Source organism: Myotis lucifugus, unplaced genomic scaffold (assembly GCF_000147115.1).
Source record: "Myotis lucifugus unplaced genomic scaffold, Myoluc2.0 scaffold_18, whole genome shotgun sequence".
NCBI classification, from domain to species: Eukaryota; Metazoa; Chordata; class Mammalia; order Chiroptera; family Vespertilionidae; genus Myotis; species Myotis lucifugus.
The window spans coordinates 5,901,524-5,919,780 of record NW_005871066.1 but is presented as its reverse complement, the minus strand read 5'-3'; the positions used below and the strand labels follow the sequence as shown (position 1 = coordinate 5,919,780).

Genomic DNA, 18,257 nt, shown 5'->3' with positions numbered 1-18,257 from the left:
AGAAAGAAGTAAAACTGTCATTATTTGCAGATGACCTGACACTGTATACAGAGAACCCTAAATACTCCCCCGAAAAACATAATAGAATTGACGAATACTAGTAAATTCAGTAAAGTTGCAGGATAGAAAATAAATATTCAAAACACAATGTCATTTTATATACCATCTAGAGGCCCAGCGTGCAAAATCATGCAAGACCCAGAGTCCTGCCCACCGCCCCCTCGGGACCCATCAATGCATCTCCTGGTGACTGGTCGTTTGGTCGTTCCGGTGTTCTGGCGTTCCAGCCACTGGCTTTTTATAATATAGATAATGAACTATCAGAAAGGGAAACTAAGAAAACAATCTCATTCACAATTTTATTAAAAAAATACCTTAGAATAAATTTGACCCAGGGGGTAAAACAACTGTTCTTGGATAATTATAAAATACAGAAGGAAGAAATTAAAAAACAACAACAACAAAGAAATGGAAGCATATCCTGTGTTCATGGATAGGAAGGATTAACATAAGTGTCCATACTACCCAAAGCAATCTATAGATTCAACACAATTCCTATCAAAATACCAATAACATTTTTCACAGAACTAAAAAAATATTCCAAAAATTTATATAGAACCACAAAGCCCCCAAATAGTCACAGCAATCTTGAGAAAGAAGGATAAAGTTTTAGGAATCATGCTACCTGATATCAAAGTATTGTACAAGGCTATAGTAATCAAAACAGTATGACACTGGCATTAACATACATATAGATCAATGAAACAGAATAGAGACCCCCACAAATAAACCCAAGCATATATGGTCAATTAATATTTGACAAAGGAGGTAAGAACATACAATGAAATAAAGAGTTAATTCAATAAATAGTGTTGGGAAGATTGGACAGATACATGCAAAAAATGAAACCTCTTACACCGTATGAATGAATAAACTAATAATGGATTAAAGACTTAAATATAACACTCATAACAATAAAACTTCTAGACAAAAACATAGGCTGTAAAAATTTTGACATTTATCTTAGCAATATTTTTTCTCCTCAGGCAATGGAAAGAAAAGGAAAAATAAACAAATGAGACTATATCAACTAAAAAAATTTTTTTCATGGCAAAGGAAACCATGAACAACAAAAAGAGACAACCTACTGAATGGGAGAACATTTTCACCAATTATTCATCTGATAACAGGTTAATATCAATAATTTATAAAGAACTAATAAAACTCAACATAAAAAAATCAATCTTTCCAGTTAAAAAAATGGCCAAATGATTGAATAGACACTTCTTCAAAGATAACATGGAGATGGCCAATAGACATGAAAAGATGGTCAGCATCTCTATTCATCAGAGCAATGCAAATTAAAACCACAATGAGATATCACCTCACACCTGTCAGAATGGTCATCATCAATAAGTCAACAAATTAGTGTTGGTGAAGATGTGGAGAAAAGGGAACCCTTGTGCTCTGTGGGTGGGAATGCAGATTAGTGCAGCCACTATGGAAAACTGGATTGTCCTTAAAAAATAAAAAAAATGGAACTGCCTTACATCCCAATGATTCCACTTCTGGGTTTATATCTGAAAGAACCCCAAACACTAATTCAAAAGAATATATGCACTCCTATGTTTATTGCAGCATTATTTACAATAGCCAAGATATGGAAGTAACCCAAGTGCCCATCAAGAGATGACTGGATAAAAAATGGTCATACATATATACAATGGAATATCACTCAGCCATAAAAAAAGAATGAAATCTTACTATTTGTGACAGCACAGATGGACATAGACGGTATATGCTAAGTGAAATAAGTCAGAGAGGGGCAAATACCATATGATTTTACTTATATGTGGAATCTAGAGAAAAACTAAATGAACAAACAAAATTTAAACAGACTTTCAGATACAGAGAACAAAGTAATAGTTGCCAGAGGTGATGAGGTTGGGGAAACTGGATGAAAAATATGAAGGGATTAAAAGTACAAATTGATAGTTTCAAAAGTGATAAGTACAATTTGGGAATGTAAAGTGCCACACAGGGAAAATGGTCATCAATCTATACTTATAAAACCCTAATATGCAAATAGACCAAAAGGCGGAACAACTGAACAACTGGTTGCTATGACGTGCACTGACCACCAGGGGCACGTGCAAAACAATGCGGGTATCAGCAGCAGGAGGCAGAGCGCAGAACATGGCAGGCATTGGCCGCAGTGGGATGGTGGAGCAGGTGAACAGTGGCACCAGACCAAGGCGGGGTGCCAGTAGCTGTCATTGGGGTGAGCCTCTGGTGGTTATTGAAAATTCTTTGCTCCCACATGCCACGGTCCTGGTGCTTGCACCTGCTTCTGGTGCTGGCCCTGCTCACACCCACTGCTGGTGTTGGAACCGCTGGCCCCTGGCGCCGGTCCTGATTGTTTGGAGCTGTCAGTGGGTGCAAGGTGGCTGCTGGCCCCAATCACCCCTGAGGGCTCTTCCACCTTCTCCTGCTCCTGAGGGGCGATCAGGGCAGTAGCTGCCACTTGCACCAGCTGACAGCGCTGGCCCTGCTCGCAGCCACTGTTGGTACCAGCCCCAATCACTCCACGCCATCAGTGGGTGCGAGTGGGGCCGGCACTGTCAGTGGGTGGGAGCGGCAGCGGCAGTAGTGGGGCTGCTGGCAGACAGGGGACTGGAGGTCGCGGTGGGAGGGGCTGGGCGGGGGCGTGGAGGATGGGCCAAGACCTGCCCCTGTGCTCACCTCAGTCTCACGGGCCAGAGTTCCTTTCAAGGCGCACAAATTCGTTCCCTGGGCTTCTAGTATTGTAATAACTATGTACAGTGCATGGTGGATACTGGAAATATAGGGGGATCACTTTGTAAAGTATCTGGTTGTGTAACCACTATGCTCTACACCTGAAACTGATACAAGATAATATTGCATATAAACTGTAATTGAAAATAAAGTTTAAAGTTCTTTTTAAAAAAATGAATGCTATTAAGTGAAAACATACACTGTGTAACCTTATGGAATTGGCTCCCCCCACCCCCCGCCCCAGCATAAATCCCTCAAGATTCATCCAAGTTGTTGCATGAATCAATAGTTTGTGTCTTTTTATTACCTAGGAATGTTCCATAATATGGATGTACCACAGTTGGAAAATGATCCACCAGGTGAAGGATATCTGTGTTGTTTCCCATTTGGGGCTATTACACACAAATAAACTGCTATGAACATTCAGTGCAGGTTTTTGTATGAACATAAATTTTAATTTATGGAATAAATGCTCAGGAGTGCAACTCCTGGGATGTATGCAGCTGTATGTTTAGTTGATTTTGTTTGTTTGCTTGTTTTTGTTTTTTAAGAAACTGCCAAACTTTTCCAAATATCTGCATCACCTTCCATTCTAACTAGAAATGAATGAGTGATGCAGTTTCTCTTTGCCAGTATTTGATGTCACTTAAAAAAATTTAGCCATCTGACACTAATATTTTGTTATGCTTTTAATTTGCATCTCCCTAGTGGTTATTGATATTGACCACTTTTTCATGTGCTTATTTGCAATCTCTATATCCTCTCTGGTGAGATGTCTGTTTATGACTTTTGCCTATTTTTTACTTATGTTGCTTGTGTTTTTACTGTCTAATTGTAAGACTTCTTACATATATACTGGATACTAATCCCTTGTAAAATATTTCTCCCAGTTTGTAGCTTTCTCATCTTCTTAACATGAGCTTTTGCAGAGCAATCTCCAAGATTTTTCCTAGGGTTTTGTCATTATAAATTTATACATTAAAGTCCATGGTCCATTTTAAGTTAATTTTTGTATAGGATATGAGATTTAGGTGGACGATTTTTTGTTCTTTTTTTCACAATTGTTCCAGTACCATTTTTTGGACAGGCTATCCTTCCTCAACTGCAGTTACACCTTTGTCAGCAATTATTTCGGCATATTTGTGTGGATATATTTCTGAGTTCTCTATTCTGTTCCATTGATTTATGTGGCCAACCCTCTGTCAATACCTTTCTTAGTGGCTATATAGTATACTTTAATATCAGACAGATTCTCTCTCTCTTTTTTTAAATATATTTTATTGATTTTTTTATAGAGAGGAAGGAAGAGGGATAGAGAGTTAGAAACATTGATCAGCTGCCTCCTGCACACCCCCTACTGGGGATGTGCCCAAAACCAAGGTACATGCCCTTGACCAGAATCAAACCGGGGACCCCTCAGTCCACAGGCTGACGCTCCATCCACTGAGCCAAACCGGTTAAGGCCAGACAGATTCTCTTTCACTTTATTCTTATTTTCAAGATTATTTAAGCTATTCTGACACCCATGTCTTTCCATGTACATTGTAGAATAAGCATTTTCTATATCTACAAAAAACATTTCTAGGATTTTGGTAATAATTACATGAAAGCTATGGATAAATGAAGATGTTGACTCTTCAAAACTAAGGACATGGTATGCTTCTTCATTTATTTAGGTCCCTTTGATTGCTTTCTTTAGCATTTGTAATTTCCAATATACAGAGTCTGTACACATTTTGTTAAGTGTATATCTAAGTATTTTTTTTGGAGTGATTGTTAATGATTTTGATTTTGGGTCCCTTATTTACATTGTTGGTAAACAAATGTGACTGATGTTTGTGTTGATCTTGCACCTTTGACCTTGCCAATTCATTAGTTCTAGGAATATTTTTTATGCAGTCAGTCATATCGATCTGTATGATTTCTTCCTTTACAATTTTTTTCCTTTTATTCATTACATTTCTTTCTTTCTTTATTATTTTATTTTATCCTTCCCATCTGTATGCCTTTATGAAAATTATGTCTTTATCTCTCAATATTGCAATGGCTAAAAACTTCTAGTAATATGTTAAATAAGAGTAGTGAAAGCAGTTGAGCGTTGACCCAGGAACTAAGAGGTCATGAGTTCAATTCCTAGTCAGGGCATAGCCCCGGGTTGTGGGCTCGATCTCCAGTGTGGGGCAGGGAGGAGGGAGCCAATCAGTAATTCTCTCTCATTGTTGATGTTTCAATATCTCTCTCCCTCTCTGAAATCAATAAAAGTATATTTTTTAAAAAAGTAGTGAAAGCAAACATGCTTGCCTTGTTCTCAATCTTAAAGCAAAAGCATTCAGTCTTTCACCATTAAGTATGATGTTATCTTTAGAGTAATTCCTCTAATCCTAAACTTGCTGTGAGCTTCTATTATAAACTAGTGGCCCGGTGCACGAATTCGTACACATTGAAAGGAAATTAATTAGAAGAAATATTTTAATATTGCTATTTGCCCTTTCTCTGTAATAGAAGTGTCAACCAAATTCACGTTTGACAATGACAGATCAAAACACATGCGTGCGATTGGTGCCAGCGAGAGCTTTATATGTACCATGTATGTGCTAGCCAACTTAGCCTTTTATACATATAGAATAAACTTGCTTAATTAGTCCTGCTTTCTGATGTAGCTAAACTTTTTCCAGCCCAGTGAAGCACCCCAACTTCTCTTTCAGGTAACTGTCAGCAACACAGCAGTAAATATCAACACAAAGCAGATTATTATTGTAGACCATGCAGGGAGAACAAAGGGTAAAATATTTAACTGCAGCAGTGTTTGACTATATTCTGCACAGTGAAAAAACCTGAAGTCATTTTCAAGGTCCATCATTTCTTACTTCTTTTCAGTCAGGTCAAGTTTCTAAGTTTTCTAAACCTGAATTTTCCAGCTAATGAAAAGTAAATGGGATTCCACCGAGTCTCCTATCTACCTCCTCCAGGACTTCTGTGAGGATCAAATGAGATGAGGCACAGGAAAATGCTTCACAGACATTTGATTACAGTGTAAAGTGTTTCCAACTGGCTATAAAGCAAGTCATGTTTCTGGGCTGAAGAAACTGCAAGGAGGCTAGTCGCTAGGGAGAGGAAACCGGGCATTGCTACGTGACATCATTTCCTGGATGGTCGGACACTTAGCATATTAGCTCTTTATATTTATAGATTGGCCAATGTCAAAACCATTATAGGATAATTTAGGAGGATATCTTTATCACCTAGAGTAGGGAAGACATTTTAAAATATGTCATAAAAAGTGTAGCCATAAAGGCCCAGCCAGTGTGTTACAGTGGTTGAGTGTTGACCTATGAACCAGGAGGTCATGGTTTGATTTCTGGTCAGGGCACAGGCCTGGGTTGTGGGCTCAATCCCCAGTAGGGGGCATACAGGAGGCAGCTGATCAATTATTCTTTCTCATCATTGATATTTCTACCTCTCTCTCTTCCTCTCTCTGAAATCAGTAAAAACATATTTTTTTTAAAAAGTGCAGACATAAAGGAAAATTTCAGTAAATTTGAGAATGCCAAAATTAAAAACTTCTGTTCATCAAAGAACCATAAAGCAAGAAATACAGAATAATATCGAATGTAAATTGTAATTGAAAAATAAATAAAAAGGTAAAATAGAGAAAACTCTCCAATCACCCCCCTCCACTAAGTAGAAAGGAGCCACTTTCTACTTAGTGAATTCAATTTTATAGATAAATAAATACATTTAATTCAATAGACTCAATAAAATATTATTGATCATCTACCAGATAGTGCCAAATAATGTTCAAGGCACTGGGGATATAGCACAGAACTAAACACCTGTTACGTAACAGTAACAGACCTATGGATAGCAATTAATTTGAAAGTCTCCCTCGTAAGCTTCTTAAAGGCAAGGACCTTGCTTGTTCTGTGACCCAGTTTTTCCTGAGTAGTTAACAGTGTGTGGCACTAATAACAATTGATATTATTGACTAGAGGCTTGGTACATGAAATTTGTGCACTTGGTGGGGGAAGTCCCCCAGCCTGGCCTGCGCCCTCTCACAGTGCGGGAGCCCCATGATCGATCACCCCAAAGAGGTAGGCCTGCCCACCCATCTGGGGCTCCTCGGTGAATTGCCCCAAAGAGCTAGGCCAGAGCTGGGGATCCTGCTTCCACACCACGCACACAGTATCAAGTCCCTGCCCACATGTGCATGCCTCGCCGCGCACGCAGCCCCACCCACCCGCGTGCACCCACTGTGCACGCAGCCTCCTGGTGATGAATTGTGATGGCATGAGGCATCACGGTGTGAAGTCATGAGGGCGTGATGACCATTTGCATATTAACTCTTTATTATACAGGATTATTAATCATTACTGTTGATACATTTACATATGTTTGTTGCATGAATGAATGTGACCCACAGCCACACAACTGGAACTTGGTGGAGTCAGAGTTTGAACCTCGTTTGTGGAGGGCGGTGAAACAATTGCCATTCACTGTGCTCAGTGCTTTGCCCTCGTCATCTCACTTAACCCTTGGACATTCCTGAGAAAGATATTCTTACTCCCTTTTTACTGATGAGGGTTCTGAGCCTCATATACTTAACTGCCTTGCCCAAGGTCACCCACTGGGTCTGTCCCCTCTAAATCTAAGCCTGGCAGAGCCCAAATCCTTTATCTTTCACAGACTTTGTGTCTGTAACAGCCAGCATTTCCTTGGCTACCTATGAGGGAGCAGTTCAGTTTATGAACGAATTGGGTCTCTTAATGACAAGCAGGACAAGCCGTTCGTTTAGCTGATTCTCTTTCCTCCATGAACTGACTAATTTGTTTTACAAAATTGACCACATCAGCTAGTTGGGTTAATGGTAAATCAAATTATGCTTGTTTATCTTTTCTTTTCACCCTCAGGAACCTGGCAGCCACTCATTAATTGTGAAATCCTGGGCAGGTACTTGGCCTCTTTAGGCTTCCACCACTTGATCAGTAGAAATGCAGATGATAGTAATTCCCACCTAGTTTAGCTAATGAGGGGGTTAAATGGAGACAACTCCCCGGGGTGGGAACTTCCGGCCTCGGGCCTTATAAAGCCCTCAAAAGCATTTGGTCTGGCCCTGCCAAGGCATTAGGGGTGCCTGAATGAAGTGTTTGACCATATATGGCAGGCTAATTTTTAAGTTGATAATTTTGTATGACCTATGGATATTTTGTAAATATCCATATGGCCCTTGGTAGAAAAAAAGTTCCCCACCCCGGCTGAGCTCCTAACTCAATGCTTGACCCTCAGGAGTTTTGGTAAGCAATAGCTGCTGTTATCTTGTCTATCATTGTAATTGTTAACCTTAAGGTTATATTTCAACATCATTTTTATTCTATGACTTCTGCTTGCCTCCTTCACCTACATCCTTCAGCTTCCTTTGGAGGGAGGAAGAGTTACTTGTTTCTTATTGGACATTGTGGAGTTTAAATTATGTCTTACAAATTGGCTTAGGTCTCTTATTCTCTACCCTTTCTTCTAATCATAGGCAGTTTGAATGAAGTTTATTTGTCTTTTTATCACCAGCCCTTTCACATTGTCGGCAAACTGAGGCTCATGAGCCACATGCGGCTCTTTGGCCCCTTGAGTGTGGCTCTTCCTAGCCTTAGGAGTACCCTAATTAAGTTAATAATAATGTACCTACCTATATAGTTTAAGTTTAAAAACTTTGGCTCTCAAAAGAAATTTCAATCGTTGTACTGTTGATATTTGGCTCTGTTGACTAATGAGTTTGCTGACCACTGGTAGCATGTAGGTACTCTATGATGTTTGTTACATTCAATGAATAGATTATGTCTCTATTCATAGTGAATGGATAGATTAGTTCTCTTGTGTATCGTTAAAATCATTGACGGTATTCCATTGATTTTTTAAGTTGAATTTATCCTGGTGACATTGGTTCACAAAATCGTACAGGTTTCAAGTGTACAAGTCAACAAAACATCATTTGCCACAGTGCATTGTGCGCCCATTGCCCAAAGCAAAGGCCCTTTTCATCCTCATTTATCCTCCCTTTGTCCTCTTCCACCTTCCCCCACCCCCTTTCCCTCTGGCTATCACCACACTGTTGTCCGTGTCTGTGTGTTATATATATATAATGCTTTGATGTGCTCTTTACATGTATCATTTGTATGTTATTTTGTAACCAGACAACCAAGGGGTCTGTGCTGCCGGTCACTACTTCAGCCAATTAAGCAGAGACAGGGTTGAGTCATATTTGAACGTTTATTCCAATAATGCCGGCGGTGTGGGAGAGCAGCAGGTGATCCACAAAAATCTGCTTTGCACCCCAGCATAAGCCAGCTGCTTATATTGGGTAGAAGGACAAGATTACGTGGGGAAGTAGGAATTACAGGTATGGGAAAGTGGGCGCGGGATAATCATTACAGGTTAAAAGTCATGGTGGGGTGGGGTGGTCACAGATAGTGGGTGCCCTGGGCCCCCTGGGACCAGATTACAGGTAATAGAGGCTGGGGGTTGTAAAGAACAGGTGCCTCCAGGACTAGGTGCCATGCGATTATAAATCTTTCTATAAGGGTAGGCAATTCTCAGGAAAGGAGGATGGACTGCATTCCGATGTTAGCTCCCAGGTCCCAGGGCATACAACTCTCAGCGAGGTTAGAATGTGCTTTTTCTAATCAGAACAGAACAATCACAGTTAACAGGGCATGGTTACCTAATAGTTATTATAATAATCATTAATTTCTAATATTCTATTTGTGCCCCTTACAATTTAATGCCAGTGCCCTAGCAGTAGTCTCTCTTCATTTGAATATGCTTTCCTACTTCTGTTCTTGACTCAGATCTCTTGCTTTCTGTGTAGATTTTCACATAAAGTGGGTATTTTTATTTGATTTGTTTTACATTTTTTTCTTGCTAGTGTTATATTATAGACTTTTTCCCCCCTGCCATTCCTGCCATAGGACTTTATAAAAGGACTGTCTTACTTTCACTTAAACTTTTATTTCCCACGTAACTTTAAGGTATACATTTTACTCCTCCCCCCCATCATTAATACATTACCATTTGACTCTCTCATTAGGCTGTCAATCTGTAAAACTCTAGAAGAAGAAAGAGAGGCCTTATTTTAAATAGGCCTGATACTTTGCTAAAGATGTTGGTGCACTGTCTACAATTCTATTCTTGTCAAGAAAATGCTTTTGAAATTTCAAGGAGAAATGAAATTAAGAAAAGCTACCAAACCAGGAAAGATTTAGAGAGGATAAAATAAAGAAAAGAAGGACAGAATCCACTACAAAAATCTAGGGAAGGTCCGTGCCTTATTTAAAAATAACTAAATATGTGATGAAGAGGATCCTGAATGGCCAGACTGAGGTTCTAGGCATGACATCCTCCCTATGGGAAAATGGTAGTTCAAGGCCCCTCAGCCAAGGTCCCTGTGCCATTGTTAGTGGTCAGCCAATGAAACACTATTCATAGAGACTGGGGCGTTGAGCCTGGGTACGAAAAGGAAGGGGAACATTTAGTAACGATTCCCACAGAAATGTTATACAAACCTTGGTACGGGGCAGTTTCTCCCGTTTCAGTGGAGCTAAGAGGAGACAGTACGCCTGAAGTGCAGCAGGGGCAATTTATGTTAAAATTCAGGCAGGCGGTCTGGTCTCTGAGATCCTCGAATATGTTACTAAGCAGAGCAGGACTTGCCCCACAAACAGGGCTGGCGAGTTTTCCAAGATGCCAAGTCATTAGGCAGGGTTTCCCGGGATGGCACTGCCACAGCCTCAACTGCTCTCTGCGAGCATCTGACCTGATTCACGAAGAAAGCCTATGGAATTCTGTCGACTTCAGACTTGACATAAAAAGGTGGGTGGCAACCAGGGCAGGTCTTTCTGAAGATGGGGGCTCCCATGTCCCCCTTTGCCTCGTAAGGGCACCGTGGCTACCGCAAATGAGAAACTGCAGTTAGCTTTCTTTGCCAGACAGCAGGGAAATTTATATTTCTGCTTAAAACAGAATGCTTTTCAAGGCAGAGGAATTAATAAGGTTAGAAACAAAGTTTCTTCTGGGGAATGGTGTATGGAGACAGCAATGGGGGTAGGGCTGGAGGGAATACACTCCTTAAGCTGCTTCTGTGAAAAACTTCCATCAACTGCTAGCTTTTGCTTCTACAAAACTTTGACATCTGTCCCTTGACCTTTACCAACTACCCTTTCACGTTTGACACTTAGCGTTTGCTACATAATTACAATTCAGCGCTAATTAATTTCAACACTATCGGTTAAGTTATATTTAGCTGGGAACACTCACTTTTGTCTTTTGTGAGTAGCAGTGCAGTGTTATTACAGAGAGGTAGTCAGGAGGGCAACAGAGATACGAGAAGAATGATTCAGTGTGCGGATAATTGTTTCGAGTGAAATTTAGCTCGGTATTTTTGTTCCTGTCCTCAGTAGAACTGAGATTTAGCACCTCGAGTTGGCATTTAGCCCCCACCCCCACACAGGAGGAGGTTGTGCTGGGCGGGTGCTGAGAACGAGCCACACCAGAATGAAATTATAGCACAGTTCTAACACTGGCAAGCTTTTTCTCTGGCCAGCTCCTGGGTGCAAAGCTGGTGACTCCAAAAGAGAGGCAAGGCATCCCTAGAAAGGATCTCCATCTGGTGTGGCGTCACCCTCAATGAGGGGGGCTGACTTGGTTGTTGTTTAAAGAGCATGTTGCCATGTTGCTCAAAAAGTGGTGACCACACACCACCCCCCCCCCCAAAAAAAAAGGAAAAAAAAGTGGTGGGAGCCTGGATTGTTTCCGGAGTTCTAGTTCCAAACGTTATAGTTCTAACGTTAAAAAGTCACCCATGAGATTATCTCTTTTTTTGGGGGGGGGGGAGATTATTCCATAATGGGACCAAAAAACCTTAATAGAAATGGATTAAAAAAAAGATGTTTGACCCCTTTTTCTGACTTTTCCAAGTGGGAAAACATTTTTACTAGTTTGTGCATTGCATGCTCTTTTGCTTTGTAAGAGGATTATATAGGAATATGAATATGCTTCAAAACACTACGAAACCATTACAACTTGCCATTCTCTATATGCCAAGGATTTGAGTAGCTCTAGTTCAGTTAGCATGAAGTTGTGGTCCACTAGTTTACCGTGCCGCTGAAATGTCTGTCCTTACATCCATGTACGGAACAGGAAGAGAGAGCTCTCCACCTGGTAGATAGTGCAGGTGAAACACAGTGTGAGCCACTCATACATGGTTCCCTGAAGATGCAGTAATGACAGTAAACCAAATTTTTGGGTGTTCTTTGAGACAGTATAACCAGATAGCCTCCAGTTGTTAAAAAATATACAAATAAGGAAACAGTTTTATAGCATTTTTATTTGTGGGATTATAGAACATTTTTGCCTCTAGTAATTCAACTTTTACCTTTAGAATCACATTCTGTGCCCCCATCTCATCCTCTTCCTACAGTGGGAGGGCACTTGTGCCCTGGCAGATTTTGTTTTCCTGCCCACCCATTGGAAAGAACGGCAGCCTCTATATGCCAAGGATCTTACTATCTCCGGCTCAGTAGTCAAGCAATTCAGCATCAAGTCAGATTTCTGCTGGTTGGGCACTGCTAGATGGTCCCTGTTAGACAGTAACTGACCTTGAATCTTAACCCTGAGACCAACTCATCTTGTGTTCCTGATGGGATACTAATAAATATCCCTCTTGGTCCCAGTGCATGAGAATCTAACTGGCTCTCTAAGATGAGGTTTTTGGCTTTTTTTTTTTTTCAGTTGTCTCCTCCCTCCCCAACTTGCCCCAAACTGACTGCAGGATAGTGGAATCCTAGTGATGAAGCCCAGTCTTATGATGAAGGTCTCACTACCACTGAAAACATCTCTGCTTTCAATCTCTTGCTCAGGCCTCTGACCTGGGCCTACTCTGGGCTCCCCTGACAGCTGGCTCTGTTCATTGCTTGTCACAGCAGCCCCAAATCTGTCCACTTCCAGAAGTCACTGGGCCTCTGGATGCTCTGATTCACCTTTCAAACTGCACTGAATCCCCATACCTTCCATCAAATAAATTGCCAGGAGCATATGTGCCACCCCAGGGGCTCCTCTGCTCCGGGTCTGCTTCTTCCTGTCCTGTCCTGGAGTTGACCTTGGCCAAACCCTGCTATGAAGCAGTGCAGGAAGAGGCGAAGCTTTATTATTTAGAGCACTGGTTCTCAACTTTCCTAATGCTGCGACCCTTTAATATAGTTCCTCATGTTGTGGTGACCCCCAACCATAAAATTATTTTCGTTGCTACTTCATAACTGTAATTTTGCTACTGTTATGAATCGTAATGTAAATATCTGATATGCAGGATGTATTTTTATTGTTACAAATTGAACATAACTAAAGCATAGTGATTAATCACAAAAACAATATGTAATTATATATGTGTTTTCTGATGGTCTTAGGTGACCCCTGTGAAAGGGTCGTTCGACCCCCAAAGGGGTCGCGACCCACAGGTTGAGAACCACTGATTTAGAGGATCATACCTAGATGAAGGGGGAAGATCATACCCTAATTTAGGAGCAAATAATATTTTTAAGAGGGGGAAGAATCTTATTTTTTTTAGCTTCATTTGGTAAAATACAAACTAGAAACGTTATTTTTTTTATCAAATATTTACTTTGAAACAAAAATTTCAAGCATCTCTCTTTTCTAATATCTTTCGTCAATGGACTGAATTGGTGGCTTTCTATATACCTTGAGGTTGAAGATAATTTTATTTGTAATGTATTTTCTCTCTCTTTTTACATTTTAAGGTGTTACACAATGGCCTCATCATGGAAATGAAACATCCAACTGTGGGGAAGATATCAGTCCCAGGTTTGAAAACTTTTATTTTTCTTACTACCTTCCTTAATAAACTGTTCCCCATGTTTACACCCCAAACAACTTGTCAAGACATTGTCCAAAATTTCTGTTTTTGATGAAAGTTAGAGTCGCACCAACAAGACTGCATGCTGAGGCTACTGAGTTGTGTCTTTGCTCTAACAAATATCTGATTATCACCGTCAGCAAAATGCTTGTATCACCTAACTCCATTTTCTGTAATCATGTGCTCACAAAGGTACATTGTGAAATTGCCAGCAGATAAGTAATGATAGATATGGCAAATATTATGAAATTATATGCGGTTCATATGCGAATGAGAAAGGAAGCCAGGCTCCATAGAGGTGGTGTCCAATGAAGGCTACTGACTGCTCAGGCCAGGGAATTTTTCTTTCTTTCTTTGACTCGAGGGCCACAATGGGTTCTTAAACTGGACCGGAGGGCCGGAACAAAAGCATGGATGGAGTGTTTGTGTGAACTAATATCAATTCAAAGTAAACATCATTACATAAAAGGGTACGGTCTTTTTTTTTTTTTTAGTTTTATTCATTTCAAATGGGCCAGATCCGGCCCGCGGGCCGTAGTTTGCCCACAGCTGGTTTAGGGTCTCGATCTTAGCTTTGTAGATCAAGAAACTAAATGTTTTCGGGAAACTCAGAATATATTGAAGTTTTGTAATTTGACTCAGACCAAACAAACTCACCCAAAGAATTTTGGCCAAAATGCCAACTCTATACCTCCGGGGGGAATTCTTTTCCTTGTAGCCAGGATCCTCCTTCCTCCTCTCAAAGCACCCAGACTGTAGCAAGAGCTTATGATTAACCTGTTACCATACCCAGGCTTCACTTCTCTGGTGATCGTAATGTGACCATTCCTCAGGTCTGTTGTCTCTGCTCTGGGGATTGCTGGTAAAACACGCCACATTCTTCATTGTGTCCCTATTTTCCAGACTATGCACAAACCATGCACTTTTTTTTTTTCCCTTTTCTTCTAAGATTTGGGATCAACTCACAGTATTGTCCCAGGACAGTTCAGATAATGGCCACTGGCATGTAAAAAATAATAATAAGCCCTGACCGGTTTGGCTCAGTGGATAGAGCATCAGCCTGCAGACTCAAGGGTCCCGGGTTCGATTCCTGTCAAGGGCATGTACCTTGGTTGCGGGCACATCCCCAGTGGGGGGGGGGGGGAGGGTGTGCAGGAAGCAGCTGATCGATTTTTCTCTCTATCCCTCTCCCTTCCTCTCTGTAAAAAATCAATAAAATATATTTAAAAAATAATAATAAGAGGGAATTATGGTAAATAAATAAAATTGAAATAGAAAATTCTAATGCACAGGAGTATAAGGAACATTATCCACAAATTAAGGAAGGTAACTAAGAGAGAGAGAGCAGGTATAAGCATATCAGAGACTGAGATCATATGTTAATATGGAAATGATATATCATGTAGAAAGGTAGTAGGGGAAAATCACGTTAATAAAAGCTAAGAAAGGCTTTTATTCATTCATAGCGTATACTGTGTGGCAGGCAATGCTTTGGGTCCTCAGAATTAAAAAATAAACCAGATTCCTTGGCTCCTGGCCACATGGAGCTCATTCTCAATGGAAATGCTGGCAATAAAAGCAATCAACAAATGTTCCTATAACTATAATTCATGGTATGTGCAAGGAAGGGGAATGAACAGGGTGCTGTCACAGAGAATAATGGGGAAAGAGGGACCTGTGTTAATTTAGTTGATCAGAGGATGACTTATCAACTGAGAACTGAAGGATGTAAAGAAGTCAACATTTGGAGAGTAGGGGGAAGAGCATTCCAAGCAAAGGGACCAGCATGAGAGACGACCCTGAGGTGGGAAGGAGCTGGGTGCGTTTTAAGCCAGGATGGCAGATGAGGAAAAGGAGGCAGGACCTGAGACTAGAGAGCAGGGCAGAGCCTTGAAGGCCCCACTAAATCTGATTTTACTCTAGTTTTAAGCAGGGGAGTAAAATGACACAGTGTATAACTTAAAGCAGGTTAAGACGTTATTATAGGAGTTCAGGTAATGTATTAAGTTAGGGTCATGGTAATAGCAATAAAGGGAAGGGGATGGTCAAAATGTAATCACAGAGTTTTCAGTATGAAAAGACTTTAAAAGGCATTTTGTCCAGTAGTTTTAACTTTATTTTTTAAACAGTAAACTGATCATCTAAAACAGATCAAAACAGAGTTTTGCTGATCCATAGATTAGCACTCCAGCTGTTGGACTTTCTTCTACTTTCATCATGCCTTCCAAATCCCTCCTTAGAACCATCGGCCCTAACGAACAACCCAGGAACCACTGGTCCAATTTAATTCCCCAAGTTTAAAGATGAGATCCGACAGTCATTTATATCCCCAACACATGAGAGGAAAGGTTAAACACTAGAAAGTTAATACAAATATTAGTATGAAAGTAAGGAAACAAGTAAGTCAGTGGCCAACCTAGAATGAACTCACTGGATGTAATCCTCTCTCAATCAATCAGACATGAATTTGCTGACTTCCAGGTAACTCAGGAAGATGGAAATATTTTTTGAGATTCCTTAAAGGGAGACGTATACCCATTTCACTCACTTGAATTTATAAGTGTATTTGTTAGCTATAGTCACAAGAAAGCTGTATAACAAATAACCACAAAAATCTCAGTGGCACTCTAGCATAAGCATTTATTTATTCCATGGATGTGGATTTAGTGGGGGATGGCTGAGCTGGGTTCGACTTGCCCAGGTAGCTTTTATTACAGGTGCAAGCCTGGCACCTAGTGAGGTTTGCCTCCTCACTGTGTTAGCCTCAGTTCTGCTCCGTGTGTCTCTCCTGTTCTTCTCATGACAATGGCAGGAGAGCAAGAAACTAAGCAGAAACCACAAGGCCACTTAAGACCTTCTGCAGAGCTGTCAGATCCTTCTGCCCACACTCTATTGGCCAAAGCAACTTTTAGGCTGTATCCCAAGAGCTGGGGAAATAGATCTCTTTTTAAGTGAAACTGCAACGTTACATGTTAAAGGCTTCGGAGGGATAAATAAGGCTTGGGTCAAAAATTCAAGTTACCATGATAGAATTCTCAGATCTGTTGTAATCTTTCTTATCCTTCATTTTTATCTTTATTCTCTTTGGGAAATTCTTTTCTTTTCTTTTCTTTTCTTTTCTTTTCTTTTCTTTTCTTTTCTTTTCTTTTCTTTTCTTTTCTTCTTTCTTTCTTTCTTTCTTTCTTTCTTTCTTTCTTTCTTTCTCTTTCTCTTTCTCTTTCTCTCTCTCTCTCTCTCTTTCTTTCTTTCTTTCTTTCTTTCTTTCTTTCTTTCTTTCTTTCTTTCTTTCTTTCTTTCTCTTTCTCTCTCCCTTTCTTTCTTTCTTTCTTTCTTTCTTTCTTTCTTTCTTTCTTTCTTTCTTTCTTTCTCTCTTTTCTTTCTTTCTCTCTTTCTCTCTTTCTTTCTTTCTTTTCTTTCTTTCTCTCTTTCTCTCTCTCCTTCCTTCCTTCCTTCCTTCCTCTCTTTCTCTCTCCCCTTCCTTCCTTCCTTCCTTCCTTCCTTCCTTCCTTCCTTCCTTCCTTCCTTCCTTCCTTCCTTCCTCACCTGAGGACATATTTCCCATTGACCCCAGAGAGAGAGAGAGAGAGGAAGAGAGAGATATCCATTGGTTGCTTCCTTTATGCCCCCCCCCCCCGCCCCGACTGAGGATTGAACCAGCCACCTTTTGGTGTACAGGACAATGCTTCAATCAACTGAGCCACCCAGCCAGGGCTATTTTTGTTTCTTTAATTTTTATAGAGCTTAAGCATATTTTTATATATCTTATTGACTTACCTTATATCCTTTCTATAGAATTATCAATATTGGAAGTCTCAGATTTGGGATGAAATGCATGCATTTAGGTCATTTTCAAAATTAGTGTTTCTCCAAGGCAATACACCTGGACTCCCCATGAAAAGGGAGAGAAAATCAGATAAAAAGTTGCTATTGTTTCTTCTAATTCAGTGTATCCTAGTAAGGGGCCTCTCAAACAGGATAAGATATATTAATATAAATAATTTCACAGTAAGTAATTAAATTTTTCCTGTGGATTGCCCCTTTCATTGATTTTATTTACCTTTATAGTTCTGTCTTTCTTTGTAAATGTTCCCTTTGGAGACCTCAGGAATGTTGTAAAAATAACTCAGACTCTCCCACAATGCCTCATTAAAGTGAATCTGCCAAAACAGAAAAAGTGGGTAGAGTGAAAGGTGATTTTATGCTACACTGTTTGCTAGTTAGCCAGTGGAGACACATTTTGAATTCATTAAATGTATTTCTCTAGATTTGCATATACATGGGTGTGCAAAAATAGGTTTACAGTTGTTTCTATGGAAAAATATGTAACACAAGAATAGTATATAATAAAAGCCTAATATGCTAAGTGTCCAGTTGTCCTGTTGGCCGTTCAACCAATCAAAGCTTAATATGCTAATGATATGCAAAGCCGCTGAACTGCTCACTATGACATGCACTGACAACCAGGGGGAAGACGCTCTGACCAGTAGGTTAGCTTGCTGCTGGGGTCCGGCCGATCCGGACTGAGCAAGGCAGGCCGGACACACCCTGG

General features: G+C 40.3%; 1 protein-coding gene across 2 annotated transcripts in view; it reads left to right on the top strand.

Annotated features, from left to right (window-relative positions):
• Positions 1-18,257, top strand: part of SUGCT (succinyl-CoA:glutarate-CoA transferase) — a 520,039-nt gene that overhangs the window by 418,696 nt on the left and 83,086 nt on the right. For both annotated transcript variants that reach the window (XM_023751066.1, XM_023751067.1), the window contains one exon: positions 13,593-13,656. In XM_023751066.1, the coding sequence (XP_023606834.1) occupies positions 13,593-13,656 (64 nt within the window). The remainder of the gene's footprint in view (positions 1-13,592; positions 13,657-18,257) is intronic.